General features: G+C 34.1%; 4 protein-coding genes across 5 annotated transcripts in view; 1 reads left to right on the top strand and 3 right to left on the bottom strand.

Moving 5' to 3' along the window:
* The window catches only part of LOC125866270 (pentatricopeptide repeat-containing protein At1g80270, mitochondrial-like), a 4,037-nt gene extending 3,335 nt beyond the window's left edge, over positions 1–702 (bottom strand). Inside the window, exon 1 of the mRNA XM_049546606.1 lies at positions 526–702. Within this exon, the coding sequence (XP_049402563.1) occupies positions 526–560 (35 nt within the window). The 5' untranslated portion in view covers positions 561–702. The remainder of the gene's footprint in view (positions 1–525) is intronic.
* Positions 703–3,331: 2,629 nt separating this feature from the next.
* LOC125866273 (F-box protein At2g26850-like) lies at positions 3,332–5,844 on the top strand. 2 transcript variants are annotated; one of them, XM_049546611.1, is made up of 5 exons: positions 3,332–4,331; positions 4,505–4,584; positions 4,756–4,928; positions 5,013–5,087; positions 5,318–5,844. In XM_049546611.1, the coding sequence occupies exons 1-5, from the start codon at positions 3,687–3,689 to the stop codon at positions 5,503–5,505; spliced, it is 1,161 nt and encodes a 386-aa protein (XP_049402568.1). In that variant the 5' UTR covers positions 3,332–3,686; the 3' UTR covers positions 5,506–5,844. The 2 variants fall into 2 exon arrangements, with proteins under 2 accessions (XP_049402568.1, XP_049402567.1); XM_049546610.1 differs by having other exon boundaries at positions 3,334–4,331; positions 4,499–4,584.
* Positions 5,845–6,060: 216 nt separating this feature from the next.
* Positions 6,061–11,140, bottom strand: LOC125866272 (uncharacterized). Its single transcript, XM_049546608.1, has 6 exons — positions 10,799–11,140; positions 9,355–9,456; positions 8,675–8,908; positions 8,095–8,197; positions 7,532–7,761; positions 6,061–6,569 (listed from the first exon to the last, which is right to left on the bottom strand). Exons 1-6 carry the CDS (start codon positions 11,116–11,118, stop codon positions 6,347–6,349), a joined length of 1,212 nt encoding a protein of 403 aa, XP_049402565.1. The 5' UTR covers positions 11,119–11,140; the 3' UTR covers positions 6,061–6,346.
* A 927-nt stretch (positions 11,141–12,067) lies between these two features.
* On the bottom strand, positions 12,068–18,191 carry LOC125866271 (CDPK-related kinase 1-like). Its single transcript, XM_049546607.1, has 11 exons — positions 17,060–18,191; positions 16,039–16,169; positions 15,771–15,812; positions 15,583–15,691; positions 14,771–14,849; positions 14,390–14,686; positions 14,030–14,142; positions 13,463–13,570; positions 13,275–13,337; positions 12,978–13,145; positions 12,068–12,539 (listed from the first exon to the last, which is right to left on the bottom strand). The coding sequence occupies exons 1-11, from the start codon at positions 17,534–17,536 to the stop codon at positions 12,402–12,404; spliced, it is 1,725 nt and encodes a 574-aa protein (XP_049402564.1). The 5' UTR covers positions 17,537–18,191; the 3' UTR covers positions 12,068–12,401.
* Positions 18,192–19,661: the final 1,470 nt, after the last annotated feature.

Below are 19,661 nucleotides of genomic sequence, written 5' to 3'. Positions count from 1 at the left end.
CCCCCCCCCCCCATATAAATAGTTACCCAAAAAAGGTGATTGCATATGTTAATGTGATTCTCCAAAAGAATCTGCAATGTAATAAAATAAAGTACAAACAAAATTTCTTTATAATTATGGTGTCCGGGCAGCTTGCACAACTGCTAGCTCCCACTAACACAAGTACCGGATAACTCTATCCACCAATGCTCGGACATATGGGAAACACAAATAACATTTCTAGTAGTGAAAGATAGAGACTTGTAGTCACAAGGAACGAAAAATGTATAGAACCCAAAAAATGCAGCAAAATATGTTAATGGAGAAAGATCACTTCGAGAAAAGCACAAAGAACATCTTTTTTTAAATAATCATGATTGTTCGGGCCAGTTTTCTCGCACCTACACTAATTCTAGAGGTACCTGCTAGCTTCAACTGACACAAGTATCGGGTAACTCTATCCATCGAGACTCGTTCAAATGTGAAGTACAAAGAACAAAAGAACAAACCCCAAAATGCAGAATGAGAGAAAAGGAGAAAGCTTACTTGAGGGAAGAAGATGATCGACGAATCGCCCACATACTGATTTTCACAATTCTTGATTTGGGGAGAAACAAGAATACTAAATAGAATATTGAGAGACTTAAACCCTAAACCCCTATTTCATTTTGATTCTCTTTGTTCCATTTTACCTGTAATTTTTTTTACTATCTAAAACACAACAATGTAATGGTTTATTTAAAATCATAAATTTTGAAAGTTTTTCTTTATACTCGTGCTCAATCAAATAAGTTTAAGTGAAATGGTGATTAGGTTTTATAGATTTAATTCCTTTAACATGTCAAAATATTTAATTTAGATACTCAAAATAAGTTTTGTTGCAATTAAACACTTTGCCTCCTAATACAGTGTTTTATTAGACACTTTCAATTTTAAATTTAATTTTTTTTTGTGTATTTTTATTCGTCTATTATGTAGTTAAATCTATATTAAATATATCGTCTACTCTAATTATATGTTTATGCCCCACTAAGGAACCCTATAAAAAAAAATTATTTGAAGTTGATATATGTGTATAATTAAAGGTGGATTCGAACCTTTCCTAAAATAATGAAAAGAACAACTCCTTTATAAACTTTCTCAAGAGTTGGTTAAATTTGGTTCCTCCACCCCACCCCCTCCTATATTATCTTTTGTTTCTTTAGTGGGATTCCAATACTACATACAACAAAGTTGCCATCAAACTTTGAATCTCAAAAAGATTGGTGTTTAAAGTTTTGATATTGTTATCAATTGTCATTTTAGAGAGCATCATAGATTCATTGGATATGTTGTCATTCTACGGAGAACATCAAAGATTTAAAACAATATGAAGAATAATAATATCAAATATACGTGATAAAATAGTCATGCACAAATTGAATTGAACGTCATTTTTATGAAGATAAATTTTTGAAGTTCTTGAGTACCCAATGATTTCATGTGGAATGACCTTACCATAAACATAGGTACAAACTAAAGAGCTCTTGTTTGTGTTATTATAAAACAGTTCACTTCCGCTCTTTCCTCCTTTCTAATACGAGTTCCCTTAATATAATGTCATATATATGTATCATTTTTTACAAACTTGCCCGATCAAGAAACCTATGAAGTGGCCTCTTTGACAATGTGTAATGTACGTTACAATAATTTTAACTATGCATAAACAATAATGTAATTTTTTACTAAAGGAAATTCAGATGAACCCCTCAACTTTACTTGATTCCGCCTCAAAGTGACACATATTCAATTACGTAAAGAAGTGATATTTACCAAAAATATGTCTCGATATCTTTCTATTGTTTTAGTCAAATCCGTCATTTGTTTCATTTTTCTACCGAACATTAAATCAATGAATAGGAAGCTTCATTAATTTCATATAAATGAATAATAGAGTATATGTTATGTACACCGACAAATTAGAGAATTTTTGCATTATTCGATTAAGTAACATATAGACAGCGTCTCATTAACCTAATAAGGTAGCTCGAAAAATAAATCAAATAGCATGCATTAACTATACGTAGTCATTTTCATTCAGATTTTATGACAATAAATCACACCAAATTGTGAGGGCATTAAACATTCAGAAAAGAATATAGAAAAAGGAAAATAAAATAAGCTTTTAATGTTGCTGCTTGGATTAGTGAACCACATCAAAACTTGTCCACCCATGATGTCAACTGTTCAAACATTAAATAACACAGTAGCCTATTAATATTATTTGTATTTAATTTTTTTTGCTAAAAAAATAATTATCTTAATTATAAGAAATATCTGCATAATAGTCATTTACTCTCATAAATCACATCTTAATTAACACTCTATTAATTAGGTGTGTAACAATTTTTTTTTTATTTTTCAACACTTTCAAATATCTTAGTTCGTCAAAATGTAGAATAGCTGAAAAATTACATGATATATATATACTATTGAATTACCTTAGTCTTTTTTTATATTTTTAGTGAAAATTTTGATTCCGCTACGTGCGGTTGAGATTTGCCAGGCAAATGATTTTAAGTCCACATGGTGTGTTAGTGGTCATTACAGTTGTAAGATCAGTAGAAGTTAGGCAACTGCCACCTACCTTTTCTATGATGTCTAATAACTATATGGTTAATCACTAGGTGAACTGTGACACCTACTTTTTTTTAATTTCTGCTACCTAAGTTTTTGTTTCTTTAAAGTCTTCCTCACATTATTTATTGACTCCGTCAACCAAGTCAATATATATACTCCGTAATTATAAAGATTGGATCAGTTTGTATACATTTCGACTAATTTTGATATCTTCTAAAAAAATAAAGGCTCGTTGAACAAGTAAGAAGGCTAGTAGCTAGGAAGTGGTCAAGGACAGTTCTCAAAGCCATTCGATTTACGTGGAATTAAGGCTGTGATCCGAGAGCATAAAGCGAGATATTGAGTATACTGTGACAGATAAAATGGATTGATTAATATTTTTACTTCTAACTCAAATTTAAACCTACTTTGTTAATCAGTGGACCACACCCTTAGGCCTTAGGTGCCATGTAAACAAGTTATTATTGGGATAGAAGTTTAAAGAGGGAACCATAGTCCTGACAAAATCTTGGATGAAATTGAGGATATACTTTGTATTCACCCTCATTTTTAACTAGCTTTCAATATTTTTTAATAAATTTAGTCAATTCTTTTTGAACTATTTTTTATACTTTTGGTTTCTTGGAAAAGTGGTCTTATTATATATGAGGTAGATATATAAAAAGAAAGTAGTGTTGTTTGTCTTTCATTGTCACTTGAGGAAATATCAAGATTGGTATTACCAAAGTTTATAAAATTTGAGTTTTCTTGCTCAAGTTTTATTCTTTTTGTTTAGTGATCAAATCATCCAAATTTTGTTCACCTCTTATTTCTGGTGGGCAATTTACTGTAGTTGGATACCAAAACATTTAAGAAACAACTTCTTTTTGTTGGTTGTTTTCATCTCTCTTTTTTTGTGGTTTTGTGAGTTTCATTAATTAAAGCTTGTCTTGTGTGGTACATCTACCTATCTCCCTCATTTGAAAACTCAGCCAAAATTTTCACAATCTAAGCATTTTTCTTTTTACCCTTTTCACTATATATATATAAACTAGTTTCTTGGATTATCTTAGCTGAGTTAAAAAAGCAATCTTTTTTCTTTGAATGCAATGCTTGTTTTCTTGATTTCTTGCCTTTCCTTCATATTACTAGTTTCTAAGTCATTTTTCAAGCCAATGGGAGGTTTCTCAAATGTATGGTTTAGTGAAGAACTTGTAAAGTTCTTAGCTTTATGGTTTAGTAAAGGTAGAAATGCTATTAGTTTCTTGAATTTGCCACTTATGACAGATCATGTTAAGTCAAAACTAGAGAATGTTGTGGAGAAAGAAGAGGGAGTTTCTTTACTGGATTTGCCTGATTTGACATTGGAATGTATTTTTGAGAGGCTTCCACCAAATGGTCTTTGTAATATGGCTGCTGTTTGTAGTTCTTTGAGAGAAAAATGCACAAGTGATCATTTGTGGGAGAAACATATTAAGGAAAAATGGGGTGAATTGATTGGTTCTGCTGCTTATAAAGAATGGCAATGCTATGTTGTGTCAAGAAATAAAGCTTCCATCTTGGAGAAATCAAGAACAAAAAGAGATCTTTATGGGGAATTTTCGAAGATTAGGAAACTTTTATGGAACAGATCAAAAGGAAATGAAGATGACAGCAAGATTGGAAATTCTTCAGAAATGAGCTCAATTATGGATTGGTACCTTTCTCTTGAGACTGGAAAGTTTTGGTTTCCGGCTCAGGTTTTTAACCGCGAGGTAATTGCAGACGAGTTTAACTTTTATACACTGACAATATACGGAATTTTTCATAATGTGAGCGTAAATTTACCTGATGTAGCAGATTTGGTTGTTACCTGTAGTTTTTACTGTCAAAAAGCATCTATTGAACAAAATGCTGATAGATCATGCTTTTTCTTTTGAAGGTACAGAATGGACATGCTGGTTTTATGCTATCTTGCTATGATGCTGAAGTTAGCTATGATTGTAGAACAAATACTTTTAGTGCAAGGTAATCTTTACACACACATTCGGACAGATTTACTGTTTACTTTTTCTAGCCGGTATACACGGAGCTATACACTGTATGTTTTACATCAGCTGACTATAGTTGGATGTGTTCAAGATTCTTTTTTTTTTCTTTAAGCCCTTTTGCCTAAATGTGAATGAATAAATTTTGCAGGTATCCATCGTACGGGAGGCGAATGATAGAGGATGATATAGAATGGAATAGACTAAGAGCACCAACTGTTGATACTCTTCCTTATGTTCTTCATGTATCAGATTGCTTAGATGATCTGAAACCTGATGATCACATTGAGATTCAGTGGAGAAAAAGCAAAGAGTTTGCATATGGTGTGTGCTTTTGTCCAAAAACAATTTGTTTTTCATCTTATTAGCATTGAATATACTCGAAAAATTCTGATCTTTGTTCTGCAGGTTGGTGGTATGGAGTTGTTGGACACTTGGAATCTTGTAGTGGCAGCAAGTTGAATTGCCATTGTCATGCCAGTGGTAAGTTACATAATTTGAAGTTAACTTGTCGAGTCCCAAAAGGGAAGGCGAAAAATTCAAATGCAGGGGTAATAGTTAGGTGTAGTTTCTGGTTTTCCATGATATATAGCTCCAATACAACTTATTTTGAACTATAAAAGAGACATTATTTACTTAATTATGTCTTCAACGAGTACGTACATTAAATGGAAATTTCATGATTACTATTCTCATGACTAGCTACATCGCAGAGACAGTGCTGTTGGAGTTCAAACAGTACACCCCGGGATCGAGGTGGAGGCAGACAGTGATAAACAGAAAGGATCATAGAGAAGTTGGCAATGAAGGAGACGGTTTTTATGGAGGAATCAGAAAGCTTTATAGTGACAAAGAGATTTCATTGTGGAATAGACTCTTGCCTAACAACACTTTGGAATAGCACAAAAACAAAAAGCATTTAAGCTGTTCTCATTGTAAATAGAAAGCAACTTATGGATAGAGCACAATTAGGCTTTAGAATTTTTGCTCTGGTGTGTTTAAATGCATGTACATATAAGACTGAAAGAGGTTAATAGAGCCTTGGAAATGGAGAAACTCTTGGTAGAAATTGCATCCCCTTTGGTAGACCTTACGATGTATTAAAGTCGGATTAATCAGGCTAGTGAGCTTTGGATACCGAATGTATAAACCACAAAAAAAGGGTGTTGTAAGAATATGTTTTCTATGCATGATAAAAACTTTACTTGTTATGAAGAGATGAAAATAAAAGCTTCTTTCTAATATCTGTTTTCCACTTTATTTAACAGTATATATAGAGATACTTTTGTCCTTTTCTTTTCAATCTTCTTTCCAACTTGTCATAGATGAAGCTTCAATAAGGTATTTGCTTAGATTTGGGACAATATTTTCTCCTAACCTAACACCAGAATATAAGTAAAAAGAAATACTCATTTCCCATGGAAAACATTTTCCTTCGTATCAAGAGCACCATAAATATATCAACTTATCAATAAAATTTAACATTTCTTGATCAGGCAGCACCATTTTCATGTATTTAACAAAGAATGACCCAATCAACACTGCATGTTTTCAATTAGACTCCATGTCCAATCGAAGCCCATATCATAATATACATACAACATGTAGAAACAGGCTATTTTCTCAACTAGTACCTAACAACTCTGACATTCACAAAGGAAACCACAAGATTTTGCTTTACAACAGAAGAACAAAATAGCCGGTATTCTTCATCAAGAATCCGGTGGTCAAGCATCCGAGAGCTAACATTTTTCACCGTCTCTTGTATACACCGGTATTTCCCATTTCTTGGTATTCTTTTTAGAATCATCGCTGAGGCTGAGATCATTATCATCCTCTTTCATTGTTTTGATAAATGTTTTCGCTCCCATCAAAATAAGCCTTTCTACCATGAAGAGCTCGTAATTGTTTTCAATCAATGGATCCAAAATGCTGCTATAATTTGAGGAATAGGCTAGCTTGTACCTGAAAATAGTAGGTACAAGAACAAAGATTATAGCAGGCAATAGTTACGGTCATCCAGAAGATGATCAAATGGATTTTCTCCTATTACGACCAACAGTATTCGTTTATCAAGGAACTTGCTTTTGTCTGGTCATTACAAGTTAAGCAGATATTTTCTTTTTAAGTAAAGGTATAGGCTTGCTAGAGATTTATAAGTGAATACAGAATGTACAGAGCTTTTAGGGCTAGAGCGACATGAGAAGTCACAATTCCTCTAGCCGAATCATACTTGATTGGGACTGAAGCATTGTTGTTGTTGTTGTTGTTAAGTAAAGGTATACAAGTCAAGTCAAGCGCTAATCCAAGACAAATTCCCTAAATCAGATTACACAGCAGAACCATCCTATGACCAGGGGGCATCCAGGAACAATTTTTTTTACTAAGCAGCCGTACTCTACCCTGCTCTCTATCAAGAAAGCCAGATCCAAATGGTCTGAATGCTCTATATCTCATACGAGACAAAGGAATGAAGTAGATCCAAGTACAAAGTGATTGGATTTTCTCCAATCCACCCCACACTCTCACTATCTCCCTTATACATGGTTTTATGACATCGAGATCCAAGTCTGCCTCCTCTTCTCCGGCAACTTCAATTTAATCAGGGTATTGCTAAAGATGCAATCAAAAGGATCTAGTTAATTGATGCAAAGTTTTTCAGATAGAAATCTGAAAGTCTCTCAGAAACATTATATTAAACTATGAAGTCCTTACATACTTGTCATCTACATGTTTCAGAGGAAAAAGACAGTGTACATTGTAGGTACTAGTGTACCGAAGCTAGTTAGTGTTAGGAAGACTATAAGGAAATAAAGTGTTATAAAGCAGAAAGCAACCAAAAGAAACAGTGCATATTACTCTTCTATAGTATACAAAGATCAAGTAGAGGACAGGAAGACTCTAAAAGAGTTGAAAAGATCACTAACCTCACAGCCAGAGGAGAAAAGTAACCTGGTGTCCTCTCATTAGAAGCAATAAAAAGGGTTCGCCCAGGCGGGACCCATTTTGCTATCCTGCATAGAATAAACTCTGCACGAGTATCCCTGTCCAAATGAGGGTGCTTACTTCGTTCAACCCCAAACCTGTCCTTCCTCGTCTTCAGAACATCACCTCTTCGAACATGCATAGCATCATAATCACCAAGCAGCTTCTTGATCTATAGAAAATGATAGAATCCATCAAAACATATTAAGGCGGTAACTTTCACAGCCATTTATGCAACAAAGGAAAACTTAGAAGCATATTATATAAGGAAGCTAATAGAGAAAGAAACTATAATATGCATTTGTTGTTCTAAAACAAAAAAAGGTTCAAGATATGATGTTTGATCATTAATCCGGTGGACTCAACATATAGAGAAAACATGTCAAAGATGTGACAGCAATCTAGTTCTACTGCTAACAGAAAACAGTGTTAAAGGATTTCATTTTCACACAGATGATAGAGACAAAGTAGATTTAAGTAGTTGAAGGACATGCAGTTAACTAACTTCTTCTGCTGCATATCGTAGTTTTTCCGCGGCCATTGAAGGAAGAAATGAATATGGCAGAAGAATGGAGCTGTGATTTTTTCTATCCTTGCATTCTGCAAACCTGAATGATTACCATGATTAATATATACAGTAAATCTATTAGAACTCAAAAGGAGGTCTTATACTAAAAGTCAAAAAAATATAAGCAAATCATCCCCTGCTACAAGCTCCATTTTCTCCTAGAACATGAAAGTTTGCACATGAGCGAGTACCTAACGTCAAACTGGTTTATAAAGGATACAAACCAAAAATAAATAAATTAAACAACTAATACAACTTTTGAGCAGCCGTGAACTAATCTTGGCATAGTATATTTTCTTTTCTGTTTTCCTGTACAGATTAAATACAGGTTTTGCAATCAGAAAAAACAATGGAATTAAATCCATTGATGGAATGGGCTGGATAGTTCCAAATGCTAGGAGGATACTATCCTTCCACTAGAAAAGAAAAATAGAAAAGAGAAAAGATAAACTCGTGCATCGGCCATCACAATGTCTAATCACTTGAAGGGGGGCAACTTGAGAGAGAGGACGTTTACCAAGAAAGCGGGCTTGCAGTTCGATTGATAAGCAAAATGTTTGAGTACGAACTTTTTTCTTTGAGATCAGTCTTGCTAACTCCTTCAACGTGGGCAACCCCTCTAGAACCTAACTTCATGCTTGTTGCCAGGACATGATGCCACATTTCAGAATTGTCTAAAATTACAGGTACAGTGTCAGAGATGAGGTCCAGATCATACAAAGAATCCATAGCACACGAACTATCCGCCCACCTGACAATTAGATGGACACATAGGAAGTCAGTAAGTTAATATTGTTAAACAATTTATTTTAACAGGTAATCCAGAAACAGATAAAAGTAGCATTCAAATGCTTGTCAAGCATATATCACATCAGCATACATAATCTAGTTCTTTGTATCTTAGGCACAACTGAAACAACAATATTGAAACTCTAATTACTCATTACTGAATACGGCCATGCACGACTATAATGTATCACATATATATTCTGCCGTTCTATTAAATTCATCGACGTATATTTTAGATAATTATAAGAGACATTTTATCAATTTTCTAATGCGTATGTTTTACACGGAATTGGATGCAACAATTTAATGAACTCCACCTTGCCATTATTAATGAAAATGTAACTTGCCTCAGAAATGGATGCAACCTAATCAAAGAACTCCATCATGTCACTAATACAGAAAAATTACCTTTCCTCAGTTTCCTCAGAAATTGAATTGCCGGACCCGTGAAGAATTCCTTTCTTGTTGTGGATCGGATTGATACACATCCTCGCAGGCATAACAAATGTTCTGCAACAAGTAGTAGCCTATTATAGGATAAGTAGAACTTCAAATACATCTTTCATAAAAGAAATGTTCGAACTGTTAAAACACATCTTAAAATGCATTGTTTTCTTGCCATAACCAAATGTATGGTTTGTGTCTGGAAGCAACACAAACAACAAATTGTGCACAGAGATATGTGGTTATCCAAATCAACTGTAAGATAATACTAATTGCTGCATGCATGTCAAGTCTTATGTCCATAAGCTTAGTACAGATGATCCTAGGATGTCCATCTTTGAATGGATCAAATTTTCTTTCATCAACATAAACACAAAAGAATAGTAGCTAACAAAGAGTCTATTAGCAAGTGCCCCCTGGAATTGTCAAGGTGCACAAGCTGCCCAGGACACCACGGTTATCAAAAAAGAAGAACAGTATAGTTGCTAACATGTTATACTGCTGCTGTTGTGAAATTTAATCCAAAGATCAAAATCACTCATTGAAACAGCTGACTAATCCATAAGATGCAGACTTCATTCTAGCAAAACATTTGAAGTTTCAGCATACCTCTAACAGAGGAATTAAACTGACCTTTATTATAGAGAACCCAAGAACTAAATCTCTCGAAAACAAACCACGTTGCAAATTGCAACAATCATCAAACTGTATTATTGTAAATTACCTCAATCAACAAATGCTATTAGTACATTCCCAGGTCAAAAAAGCAACAGTTCTTGTAAATTGTTTCAATCATCACCTATAATACCTATATAACTAAATTGAAGTCCCTCCCTCTTCTTTTATATGATAAGGTGGTCACAATTCAACCGCCAATAAACTGAAAGGACAAAACAAAATTCAGACCGCCTCAGTCCCTATACTACGTACAAGATCAACATTTATCTTTTCCAACTCAGGCTTATGTAAAGAATCCACACAAGCTGAAAGGAAATATATTAACCAAAACTTCTCTTCTTTTTTTATAGCAATCAAGAAGCAAACATCCAGCAAGTAAAACCATCTTCAACATAGAAAAGATTCGAACTTTGCAAGCTAGATTTCAACAGAACAACAACAACTATGCCTCAGTCCCAAACAAGTTGTCATTGATATGAACTTCATTTCATATCATCCTCATACTAAAAGGGCAACTTGCGCACTAAGCTCCCTCTATGCACAGGGTCCGTGGAAGGGCCAGACCACAAGAGTCTATTGTAGGCAGTCTCATACTGCATTTCTGCAAGAGACCATTTCCACAGCTCGAACCCCAGAACAGTTTTACAAATTACACTAAGGCTCCCCTTGCATACTAAGTAAACTAAAAGTGAAATTTCAAGAAACCCAAAAGACGGAAACAAAATTTTACCTCTGAAGAAACATAGCTTCTTCAAGAGCACACCTAAGGCTTGATTCTTGATGACCCAAACCTGCACAAGTATCACAATGTTTTCCAGGACAATCAATTCTATTTCCCCAATAAATATACTTATGAGGCCCATTATGTTGTCGACGATTCTTAGAAAAGACTGAGTTTTTTGAGGTTATGGAAGTGGAAAAAGAGAACCCATTTGGGGAAAACAATGTTGAAGCTATGTATAACAAAGTTATGGCTACAATGGAAACTGTAAGTATAAGTGTTGGAGATCTTGGTTTGGTTTTCCCCTTGTGGGTTTTTTGGATCGCCATTTTTTTTTTTCTGGTTCTTGAATTACAGAGAAGAAGCAAAGAAATAAGAAGATCTGGATGAACACTCACTTTGGTACCTTCAAATTTTTAAAAGTTTCATTTCAGTACTTAATATCTCTGTTTTAGTTCAAATCAGTCCCTGTAACAACTTTGGTGGTTAGACAACGTTTTCGTAATGTGTTATATTGTTTTGATGAATATAATGTTTGAATTAAGGACATTGTTTTATTATGTCACACATCATATAAAAAAAGGTAAAATAATATTAGATATAAGTAAGAGGAAAATTAGAAATAAAAAAGAGGTAATATCACGATCACAAATTATAATTACATAATAATGAATTTAACACTATGAAATAATAAATTTTAATTCACTTTCAGACATAAATTTTATTTAAAAAAACAGGATAGAATACAATTTGTAACAACCATTCCAAAAAGTTGTAAAAAGGAAAGTGTGATCATACAATTTTGGCCATTTAAATCATTTCACTGAGGATTAATTAAAGGGAAATAATTAATATATGTTTAAACCAGCTCATTAGTGGCCCTCCTAATTACTATGGATCATAAGATATTAAGGTAAATTATGTTGGTAGGGTATTTACCTAATTCTGAAACTCCCAACTGCTAGACAACATGTTTTTTCATTTAAAATTAAGAAAAGCTCAAAGGTCAAAAAGCATTTGGCTCATTAGTAAAAATTTATCCACATCAAATGTCTATATCAAATATAAATATAAAATATATCTTACATATACATTTATATCCAAATCATGGTTAAACAACATGTATTTGTAATTGCTAAGATTAACCTGATTTGCAAAATTTTGTGTGCGCCATCACTAAGGTTGTTCATATATTAAATTATAGCAGAATTGTGACAATAGACTAACACGAGCGGATCTAAGGTTACAGACACAATAAAGAGAATTTATTATGCTAAGCAAGAAGCCACAAGAACTCATCTCAGCTTTCAGCTGTCTTTTCTGAGAAACTACTTACAACTTTTTCTTCTGATTATCCTCATCTGTACAATCCTCTTAAAGTGGAATGTGATCCAGCATTTGAAGAATACAAGAATTACATGACAAAATAAGATTTGACACCAAATATACTGCTGCTAGTGCCATGTATTTTCAAACTGGATCTGTAGTTTCGTCGTAAACTAGCTGTTTCCGCCTTTCAACAGATCATTTGATCAAGCAACAAGACTTCGATTCTTCGAGTGATGAATAGTCTGAAAGCATTGGGAAGTTTCATTAAGATAGGTTATACTCTTTAAGCTTTTTGAAATGTGCGCGAAGAAACTCCATGTAGAAGCCGAACAAATCCCAAGAAACTGAGCTTCCCATCAGAGTGTCTAATCCAGTCCTGCAGAACTACATGAACTGGGACGGAAGGACTAAGCCCGAGCTCCTGTTTAAATAAACCAGATATGAAAATTAGTAAGTTTGAAGCTGAGAATCGCAAACACCAGTCAACCAAGAAGTTCAAAGAAATGATTTTAGGCAAGTTTAGTCATCGTGGCACCACCACACTTGGTAAATCATACATTTAACTTATTTCGGAAAAACTCAAGCTTTAACATTTACTTAAGAAGTAGAAAACAATTCATAGCTTTGACGCCAAAAAGTAAATTCTATACCACTGTCTGTACATGCCAACTTGTTCTTGTTTACTTGAAGATGTCATAAGCAAATAACAATAATGCATGTAGCCATGTAGTAAGCTATTACTCTACCCTTTATGAATTAAATCTTATTGATGAACATAAAAATTCAGATACTTCCCCATCATATTTATAGTACTACTATTAGCATCACGATGAGAGAAGGGAGAGGAGGGAGAGTGTACCGAAGCAAGTTCCTCTATCATAATAGGTCTGTTCCCCTCCTTTTCAAAGAACTCATAGCCACGACGAGCATGTTGCTCCCAGCTTTCCATTCCCTCAAGCTGATGTACACTTATCGAAGCAGCACAGAATTCTTCAAAATCCAATTTTCTGTATTGAAGAGAGCTCACCTGCACAGGACATGAAAAAGTCGGTCAACAAAATTTGCCATCGTTTCATTATGTCTATCAGAATTGTAAGTATGAAGATCACCACTTCAACAAGATAGAACCAAAGGAGCTTCCTGAGAGGAAGCTTACCGTATTAACAAAGTCGAAAACCCTTGAATCCTTCATCGCATCGGTGGAGTTCTTCATCACAGCCTGCCGAATCATTAAACTAATCAGAAACAGTATACTGAGGAAAAAAAACAAAAATGAACCTACAATCTCTTTAGTTTCTTTTTATTTTTTTCTGGAACAATGATGGTTGATGATAGAGAGCTTACCATTTTGAAGTTTGGTAGAGCTACAAGTCCACTTTTGCTTGGCCCTAATAGTGTAAATTGATCACGAAGATAAGCTAGTTGTGGTATAGTCATTGTCTTAGCAAGAGCCTGTTACAGTAGAAGCAAACGATAAATCATACAGCTAACAAATAAAGGGGCTAACATTTCTTTAGAAGTCAAAATAATTTCATTTGTCATATTTCCAAGGTTGTGTGACTATATGATGCTTATGACATCACATTTTTTGCTACTTATATACTATAATCTCTCGGTGACACCATGACAGGAAAAATATGTTTCTGTATATATTTACAGGATGACAGAAATACTGAACAGGTTATATTAGAACCCTGCTGATCACATAATGCTCCTGTTGCTTTTGGGGGCAGGGGCGAGGAAAAGAGGTTGAAGAAACATAAGAGAAGGGAACACAGAAGAATTTATCTGACCTTAGCACGCCTCGAAAGGCATGGCAGTACTTACAAGAAGTGGTCATATTAGATTTTTTGGCTAAATTATATGACTACTGAACTTAGAAGCAAGTTTTACAAGAACAGATATACATACCCTTAAAGCAGTTTTTCTAAGAGAAGAAGAATACACATAAGCTTTTACAAGCTTATATACTATCATATCCAACGGAATCTTCACGTCATGATGACCAGCCAACCAAGGATGACCTACAGAAGAAATGAGACAGGTTAAGAAATCTGTAATGCTGCTAAAGTCTGATACTGCAATAATAAACATAAATATGAAACAATAGAGGTAATGTGGTTAAATCAGGAAGTCATTATGTGCATTCATATATGGTTATGACGAGTTCTGCTCGAGACAACACTCAACAAGGACATTAAGGAACTTGAAACTGGTCTAGGTATGTCCTAATTCCAAAATTGTAAGGTCTACATTGTCAAGGAGACTTACTGAGAGCCTGAGCTGCAGTTAGCCTTTTGCGATAATCCTTATTCAGCAATCTTTTTACAAAGTCTACTGCATCAGAAGACAAAGAGGGCCAAGGGGATTCGTCAAAGTTTGGATCAGTTTTCAGGATGGCCCTAAATATACCAGACTCTGTCCGCGCCCAGAAAGGTCTGCTTCCACAAAGAAGAATATAGGCAATTACACCAATACTCCACATGTCAGCTTCTGTTCCATAAGATCTATGCAAAACCTCAGGTGCAACATAGTATGCACTTCCGACAATATCATTAAGCCTTTCATCTGCAAATATTTCCGTTAGTCAAACTACGGCATGCTGCAAGCACAAAATAAGAAATGATAAATGTTGTATGCATTAACTTTTACCTGGTTTTACATAATCAGAGAGACCAAAGTCAATGGCCTTTAAAGGAGAGTTCTCATCCTTAGAAACGAAAAGGAAATTCTGAATAGCACACAAGAACAACTGTCAATATAATGAGCTTGGAAACCAAAGAAATATAGGAGCATACGAAACATAGAGTGAGGTAGGAAAGAAATGACACTACATTTGTTTCACATATATGATGGGATTAGAAGAAACCCTGGAAATTTCCATTAGATACCGTAAGAAAATATGCAGACCATAACTAATTTCTTCAGTGGTCTGTCCAATACACAAACCTCCGAAAGCATTTTGATTTGGTTGAGCTGATTTGACTCTCTCAATACTTTACAGGGGCTTATGCAAAATTGTAATTGGGTTGTCAGAATTCATCATGTAATAATATGTTACCAAAATAACTCATGAATGATCTTTAAATCACCTAATTAGTTGGGCAGGATCCTAGGTATCCATATGAAATTGCACATATAAAATGGAAAATCCAGGAATACTCGCTCCATCTACTGTAAACTTGTTGCACATGATTAATATATCAGTTATTAAGTTGAGAGTCATATAACTACTATGATGATGATGATGATGATGCCTTGAGTGTTTTATTTTGATACTTGAGGTTGTTAATCATGCTATTGTGGTTGCATTCGTGCACTTAATGTCCATCAACAAAATTTGTGCAAACTAGTAAACTTGACTCTATTCCTTAGGTTCATTCAGGAGTTCTAAACATAAGTAGAGTGTTCATTGCAAATGAATATTTGAGTATAATATGTAGATTAAAAAAAAACTCCATTACCTCAGGCTTTAGGTCGCGATGAACAACTCCTTGAAGATGACAGTATGAGACCACGCTTAGAAGTTGCACCATGACAGCTTTGGCATCGTCTTCTGAGTATTTCCCACCCCTTCAAAAGAAACTGGAGTCAGGAAATTCACATAGGAGAATACCGAGCATGCTAAGTTGAAAATATTTTTAGTACCCACCTTGCAAGTATCCGGTCCAGCAATTCTCCTCCTTTACATAACCTGAAGAAGATCTCACAAAGATAAGTACACACAAATGCAGAAAACATAAAAGACAAAAATGATAAACTAGAATAGATTTCTCTTATGATAACATGACAAGCCATGCAAACATTTGGAAGGACGTAGACCAAATAAGACAAATTCATTTATGTCAGAATGCTGAAGAATGACAAGTTACCCTGAAACACAACTAAAGGCAGCATTAAGATTGACAATTTCAACTTACTCCATGACTATATAAACATTTTCCTCATCCTCATAGGCATCATAGAATTGAACCAGATTCCTATGTCCTGTTAAAGCACGCAATATTTTGACTTCTCTCCTTACATCCTCAATTGCAATTGCTGTAGTCATCTGCAAAAGATTCCTCAGTCTCATTAAACAAAGAAATAATACAATCAGGTGATACTGCTCTAGGCATGAAAATAACAGGATAGCATCAAGTAAATACAGTTGACAAGAAATGATTAGATGTGCTTCGAAGAAGCATCAAGCTGTAAGTCAACCTTTACTTTTTTTTGATAGGTACCAAACTATACAACACAAAATTCAATACCAAATGTTCTGGACTGTCTACTAAAATCCACAGTAAGTTTCACTTTGGCCAAGGTCAATTTCTCATAATCCTGATGCTGGAATTTCCGACAAATCTATCTAGCTCACTTGCCATCTGTTAGAGTTGGTTAGAGTCCCACATTGGCTAGAGAATGGACTGTGGTCCGCTTATATGGACTTGGACAATCCTCCGCTCATGAGCTAAATTTTGGAATTGAGTTAGCCCAAGTGTCATATCTACACACCATCCTTATCAACTATTTCTGGAACCAAAATTTGTTGGAAAAATGAAATCATCCACTATATTTCTGCAGAAAGACTGCAGTCATCACCTCATTCTAAGTCACCAAACACTTTGCACCTCAAAGTACTATAGAATAAAAGGACATCTCAACCAGAAGAAACTACAATCAGCAGCAATGACAAATGAGGAATTGAACAAGATTCAGCATCCAAACCACATATAGAAACAAAAGTCTTACCTTTTTTTTACAGGTCATATAGAATTAAAATTCATACTAATTGGGAAACAATAGGAAAATCTTAGTAGCTCAGTAACAATATCAACTATCTGAACTTTCACCTTGTTGGCGAGGGTTTGATTCCCCCACAAGTTCCCCACCTTGTGATCCCCTTCCCCTGCCCCTTAGTTTAAGAAAAAATAATGGGATACAGCATAAAATGCAAACCTTTGATTTTGGGATAACTTTTACAGCTACATCATGCCCTTTCAAGCTCCCTCTTTTCCCCTTAGCTGCAGAAGTATAACCAAAATGCCCTCTTCCCACTTCTTCTCCAAGATCATAGTGACTATCAAAATTCTTTGAGTACCCAAAAATCTTATCCAATCCAATATCACATTCACTCCCTTCTGGAATTGTAGCTTCATTAGGTTTAATTGAGCCATGCCTTCTAGCAAGTAATGCCCTAATATGCTTAGCTGGTGATGGTGGTACACGTTTGAGAAATCTCAAAGGTGTTGAAGTCACACTAGAATTAGCAGGAGAGTTCTTGAATGCACTAGGCAAAGGACTTGGACTATAAAAAGGGAATTTTGGTGTTTTCCCAGTGTGGGAATTCAATTCTTGCTCATTATCAATGGGAATTATGGGATTTTCAGACAGGTTTTGTGGGGATTGAATAGGTTTTCCATGACAAAGTCCCATGGAATCAAGAACCCAATTTTCAGCACAGAAATCAGTTAATAGTTAAAAGAAGAACAGTAAAGTTAAGAACTTTTTTTACACAGAGAAAACACAGGGAACTAGACCATTACAAAGGGGGGAAAACAAGAGTAAATTCTCAAGAAACAGAAATACAAGAAAAGGAGGAATTCCCAGAAACCCAAACAGCTGAAGAAGTAAAAAAGTTACAATCTTGGAACTGCAAAACAAGAAAGATGAGATTTTTAAGCTTGAAACAGCAGAACCAAGAAGGGATCAACAAAGAATTAAGCTTAAGGTATTTAAGGTCCAAGACAATTTCTAGGAAAAAGAGCAAATCCCAAGAAAAAGGAATTAGACTTTGTGATCAAATGATCAATGCCAGATAGGCAACAACAACAACTATCAAGAATCAAAGATTTTACTAACAGGTTTTAGCTGAAGAAATGTAAAGAAATATAGGAGGTAGTGGGAAGTATGGAATCAAAGTAAAGCAAGGAAAAAAATATATATTTTTTATTTTTTTACCAAAGAGTGAAGAAGAATGATAAGAAGAGCAAAAAGTGAGAAAAAAGATGCTTAAGCAATAGCAGGAAGAAAAGAAAGGTAGAAGGGGGGAAAAGGAAAGAAGCTAAACCTCCTTTACTTGTCTAATTTCTCAACTTTTTCTTTATATTGTTTTTCCCTTTAGTTTTATTATAACACTGTTAATGTTTTTTTCTCCGTAATACATAATCAGACACTCAAATTTAATTTTAGCTAGCAAGTAAAAATACTTGGATTATAAATATAGACATCTAGACAACTCAATTCATTTCTACGGTGTTAGTTGAATAATCTAACTTACAAAATACTTATCTAGTCACATAATATGTCCACGAGACACTGTGAAAATGAGTTGGAGTGTTCAATAGTCAGTTAAGTTAATTCATCTCTACTGTGTCAGTTGAACAATCCAATTTACAAAATAACAATCTAGACGCCTATAAGTATCAGGTGTCCACGAGACACAAATACAACTTAAAATTAAGTTGGAGTGTTTACTTGTCAGTTGAGACAAATTTAAGTGTTTGTTTGTGTATTAGGTTTTTTTTTTTCATTTGCTTTGAGTGAAAATATTATTAATTGTTAATAATGTAAGTGGGGTTTGGGGGTTTGGATCCTTCCAGCCTGTCTTTAGAGAGAGAGAGTAAGTTGGAGAGAGAAGCATTTGTGTATTCTTATGTATGTGAACATTTGTGAACAACTATATATGCTAACCAATATTGTCTGTAAAGTTTTGAGGTTTGAATGCTATTATTTGGCTTTTGATTTTGATCTAACTTTGAAAAATTGTTGTATTTGTTACATTATCTTATTTCTCTTTTCACAATAGAACTGCAAAATATTGACTTCTTAAAACAGAAAAAATAATTAGTAGCATGAATATTTGCTCTTAAATTATCATTTTGTGAATTTGTCAATGAAGATTCCAACATTTTTCTCATAAGATACATTATAATAGTCGTATTCAAATTAATTTATGTGCATTTAATTATACTGAGAAATATGTAGGATACAAGGAGTTTTTAATATATTTGGTAAAGTTATTGTTATGTGGTCATGAGATCATGCGTTTGAGCTGTGTAAATAACCTTTTGCAGTTTGCAGGATAAGAATGCATATAATAGACTATCTTTTCGTAGATATTGCGTATAGTAAGAACTTAGTGTACCGGTCTTTTTTCCTCTTCTATTAATCTTGTTGTTTCATAGTTTTACTCTTTTATAAAGTTCTGTTGTTTCTTTTAATTACATGTTATGACTTTTATAATGCATTATACCTCAAGGAACAAAACATTAAACTAGAGAAAATGGAAATTTACTTAAAAGAAGTCATTTTACAAGCCATTATGATTACTATTTGCTAATATTAGAATTAGTTTTTTCCTATATTTGGTGAATATGAAACTATTAACATATTATTTTATTAAATGAATTTAAGACTAAGTCTCAACTAACAAAATTGATAGTTTGAACTCAGCATGTTAGGCTCATGAAATTTCAATTTGTAGGGAAAGGTGCTATTTTTAGTAGGTATAGCTACTTAATATTTATCAATTTTAATGAAGAGTTTTAATCATAAAATA

Source organism: Solanum stenotomum, chromosome 5, assembly GCF_019186545.1.
Source record: "Solanum stenotomum isolate F172 chromosome 5, ASM1918654v1, whole genome shotgun sequence".
Lineage (NCBI taxonomy): Eukaryota > Viridiplantae > Streptophyta > Magnoliopsida > Solanales > Solanaceae > Solanum > Solanum stenotomum.
Note: the sequence above shows the minus strand (reverse complement) of the source record. Positions and strands in the feature narration are given on the sequence as shown.

Excerpts from the sequence above, each read along its gene's own strand:
- LOC125866273 (XM_049546610.1), top strand. The coding sequence starts at position 3,687 with ATGCTTGTTTTCTTGATTTCTTGCCTTTCCTTCATATTACTAGTTTCT. Across the intron at positions 4,585-4,755 it reads ACAAATACTTTTAGTGCAAG|GTATCCATCGTACGGGAGGC; the intron begins GTAATCTTTACA and ends TAAATTTTGCAG. Across the intron at positions 5,088-5,317 it reads TTGCCATTGTCATGCCAGTG|AGACAGTGCTGTTGGAGTTC; the intron begins GTAAGTTACATA and ends GCTACATCGCAG.
- LOC125866272 (XM_049546608.1), bottom strand. The coding sequence starts at position 11,118 with ATGGCGATCCAAAAAACCCACAAGGGGAAAACCAAACCAAGATCTCCA. Across the intron at positions 9,457-10,798 it reads GAAGCTATGTTTCTTCAGAG|AACATTTGTTATGCCTGCGA; the intron begins GTAAAATTTTGT and ends TACTTGTTGCAG. Across the intron at positions 6,570-7,531 it reads TTTTCTCCTCTGGCTGTGAG|GTACAAGCTAGCCTATTCCT; the intron begins GTTAGTGATCTT and ends TACTATTTTCAG.
- LOC125866271 (XM_049546607.1), bottom strand. The coding sequence starts at position 17,536 with ATGGGACTTTGTCATGGAAAACCTATTCAATCCCCACAAAACCTGTCT. Across the intron at positions 16,170-17,059 it reads AAGTTATCCCAAAATCAAAG|ATGACTACAGCAATTGCAAT; the intron begins GTTTGCATTTTA and ends AATCTTTTGCAG. Across the intron at positions 14,850-15,582 it reads ATCGCGACCTAAAGCCTGAG|AATTTCCTTTTCGTTTCTAA; the intron begins GTAATGGAGTTT and ends TGTGCTATTCAG.